The sequence below is a fragment of the Spea bombifrons genome, chromosome 4 (assembly GCF_027358695.1).
Source record: "Spea bombifrons isolate aSpeBom1 chromosome 4, aSpeBom1.2.pri, whole genome shotgun sequence".
In the NCBI taxonomy this organism is placed as follows: Eukaryota; Metazoa; Chordata; class Amphibia; order Anura; family Pelobatidae; genus Spea; species Spea bombifrons.
The window spans coordinates 41,852,873-41,856,372 of NC_071090.1; the positions used below are offsets into that span (position 1 = coordinate 41,852,873).

Consider the following 3,500-nt stretch of genomic DNA (forward strand, 5'->3'; position numbering starts at 1 on the left):
CCAGAGTGTTGCTGCACCTTGGCAAATGCCTGCTAATGGGCTCATTACCACTTTAATTACCCCTAACAGCTTCAGTGTTGCACTTCAGGTTTTGGGAGATTTTGTCACTTGGTTGTGTGAACCGGCCGCGGTGAAAACTTAAGGTGGAGATTGCTGGAACAGCTGGGATCCATCTGTAACTGTGTCAGGGAAAAGATCCCAGCTACTGTGTGCGTCTCAAATTCAGCTTTATTTCAGCAAGTAAAGGGTTACTGAAATGTGCCGTTTGCACCAGGTTTCCCGGCCATTACACAATATCTATCCCGAAACACAGTAATTTTAGGTATCATGCTATCTTTTTCCAAACTTATGATATCTTTTCTTTTCTAGAAATTGATTGTAAATATTAAGTAACACTCTTGGAAAATGTAGAGACTTCTTTATAAAAAGTTAGATTTTTAGCCAGAATTTACAAAAAAATTGCTTTTTTTCCCCCTCAATGTAGCGCCACGATTACCTGAAACATGCGCGTAGCAAGGATGATTACTAGATAGACAGCAAGGTTTTGTGTTAGCTTGCTTAAATCTAATAGACTCAAATAATTAATTTCATGTTATCTCAGTTCTTCAAAACTTTTTGGAAAACTTTTCCCAGGGAGCGCAAACCCATGATGTGTTCTTCTGTACACATAATCCAAGATAAAGCAAACAGCAAAGTGTCAAAAAGCCATTAAAGTGAAACCAGACATAGGAGGAAAGGAGGGGCTTCTTAGACAGCCCCCTGTAGGGGATGTAGTGGGATATGCTAATGGTTATTAGCCTCAGTGGACCAACCTCTTGTAATGGTTTTATATATAAAGGTGGTGCATCAATACAAAGGCACTTAGCCCAGGCTAGCTAATTATTGAGGAAATAAGTCAAAAGGACTCCTGAGTCATTTCCTGAGCCTTGATCGCTGTATCCTGTGCCTATAGCCTTCATTTACTTCTACCACTAGAAATGGAGTTGGTAGAGGGATGCCATTTTTCCCCATCTGAATTCTTTTATGACAGTTCTTGTATCCCTTCTCCTGAGGATGAATTCATAGATGACTTTGAACATGGGATGCCTGCTTACAGCGCTCACAAAAAAGACCTTCAAGAATCAGATGAAGATGAGCACGTTCGAGCACCTAATGGTCATCATCAGGCTGGTCACTGTCTGATGTGGGCATGCAAAGCTTGCAAACGCAAGTCTTCTACAATGGACAGGAGAAAAGCAGCCACCATGAGGGAGAGACGGCGGCTTAAGAAAGTGAACCAGGCTTTTGAAACTCTCAAAAGGTGCACCTCAACAAACCCTAATCAAAGGCTGCCCAAAGTGGAGATCCTGAGGAATGCTATCAAGTATATAGAGAGTCTTCAAGACTTGCTTAGAGAACAGGTACAGAACTTCTACAGCCTACCAGGACAGAGCTCTTCCGAGCCAGGGAGTCCAGTGTCTAGCTGCTCGGATGGCATGGTAAGAACATTCTTAAATATATCCTAGACAGCAAACCAGGTTATGTCCCTATAACCTCAGCTGAATTCTACAGTAACGTCTAAAAATATCATCGCTTCAATACATATCGACCTTGTAGCACTGTACTTGTAGACTTAGTAAGTAAACATTTAGACCTTATTTCTATGAAAATATATACAATATATTAATCTGGGGTGTTTTTGAATTTCACATCGCCCAAAATCTGGACATTTTAATGCCTTTGAAGCAAGCTATTTAGAATGAGTTTTAACATGCAATGACAAATGCTAGTTTATGGATGAGCATTATAGTCCTTTGTTATCGTAAGGTTATATAAAACAGTGCATGTTAGAGCCATTAGTGCCAAGGATTTATTGTCTCTTATTCCCATGTGAAAGGAACAATTCAGAAGCTGTGCTTTTATTGTTTGTTGGTTTATTCAGCCAGGTTTCCATGTAAAAAAAAAAGCTCTGGGAAAGTTAAACCAGTTTAATTGGTATGGCCTCCCTCATCTTCAATCCATTCTCCATGCTTAACGTGTTACACATTTTTGCTAGATTTCCATTTTGCTATGCTGCTCGGTTTTCAAGCCGGGCTCATCTAAAATATCAGCAGTTAATGTCACAAGTCTATTACAAGTCTGTGTTTTTCCGAAAGCTCTTGCGAGTGGAGTCTGCTAATTCTCCCACGCAGAATTTCATTGTGACCTTTAAAACCATGACTCAAATTATATGCACCTTTTCTGTTTATTCAGACTGAATGCGGCAGCCCACACTGGTCAAGAAGAAATCGGAGCTTCAATAATGGCTTTTGCTTGGATCTGCAGACATGTAAGTATTCTTTATATTTATTTCTATGTATTATAAATGCATATTTATTATTTAGTGATAAAGCGCCAACATATTACTACATAATTTTGCTAAGAGCCTAGAGAAGGTATCATGTTAAAAACATATTTGTTTTCTTCTTTTGTGATCCAGCGATCTCTCCGGACAAACTCACAGCACTCTCCAGCCTTGACTGCTTGTCTAGCATAGTTGATCGGATCTCTTCTCCAGATGAGTGCAGCACCAGTCTCCACGATTCTGTTTCCTTGTCTCCCAGTACCAGCATGGACTCCCTTCCAAAGACCCCTGAATTCTCGGACTCCAGACCAGTCTACCATGTGCTATGAACTCACCTCATGTAAATGCATTAATAATGCCTTTCTGGGCTATATGTCTCAATCCACAAATTTTGACTGGGGGATGAAATCTTCCTACAACCTTTAAAGACTGAAAACTAATATATATTTGTATATAAAGGAATATTTTGTACATGTCTAAATTATATTTCTACTTGAGTACATTGTTTATTTAACTACTTTATTCATCATTTGATTGCGGTAATGAATTTGATTTATACAATGACCTGCATTTCAAAAAATGTTAATTATTGAAACACATCTTTCAGAAACCTGTTTGTTAACCTCTAAATGACATTTAGCACACTTTATGTCATTTAAACTATGGTTTTAGTGCTTATTTAACACAGCAATGGATGGAATTTACACTTTGTTTTTTTGTTTTTTTATAATTTGCTTTTTGAGACAGGAATGTAAGGGTATTTTTCAACTTTGTATAATGTAAACATGAGCCGAGTGTTCAGGAAAGTGTATAGATTGTATGTATACACTTATTGTTACAATAATAATTAAATAATAATAGTGATCTATCCTTATGACTGCAAGTGATGGGATTGCAACAAGCGAGGGGGTGCAACGTGAATCTTACGCTAAAATACAACCTTATAACTGTGGCAAGCAGCTTTGGCCTTCTCCAACTTGAATAAAAAAATGCTATATAGGTGTGCAAAACAAATATCAAAAGGATAGAATAATGGAACTAATCTGTAACAGTCAATAATACAGCAAGGTAAGTAGTACAAGGTCCGGGTTTAATTTTAGTTAGTTTGAGATTTTAATAAATCAAGAAATCCCATTATTTATCAACACATCACAAGTCACATTAACTATTTTATTTA

At 37.8% G+C, this 3,500-nt stretch overlaps 1 protein-coding gene across 1 annotated transcript; it reads left to right on the top strand.

The window, feature by feature from the left end:
* Nucleotides 1–879: 879 nt before the first annotated feature.
* Nucleotides 880–3,193, top strand: MYF5 (myogenic factor 5). Its single transcript, XM_053464129.1, has 3 exons — nucleotides 880–1,478; nucleotides 2,233–2,308; nucleotides 2,459–3,193. Exons 1-3 carry the CDS (start codon nucleotides 978–980, stop codon nucleotides 2,650–2,652), a joined length of 771 nt encoding a protein of 256 aa, XP_053320104.1. The 5' UTR covers nucleotides 880–977; the 3' UTR covers nucleotides 2,653–3,193.
* The last annotated feature ends 307 nt before the right edge of the window (nucleotides 3,194–3,500 follow it).

Excerpts from the sequence above, each read along its gene's own strand:
- MYF5 (XM_053464129.1), top strand. The coding sequence starts at position 978 with ATGGAGTTGGTAGAGGGATGCCATTTTTCCCCATCTGAATTCTTTTAT. Across the intron at positions 1,479-2,232 it reads CTAGCTGCTCGGATGGCATG|ACTGAATGCGGCAGCCCACA; the intron begins GTAAGAACATTC and ends CTGTTTATTCAG. Across the intron at positions 2,309-2,458 it reads TTGCTTGGATCTGCAGACAT|CGATCTCTCCGGACAAACTC; the intron begins GTAAGTATTCTT and ends TTTGTGATCCAG.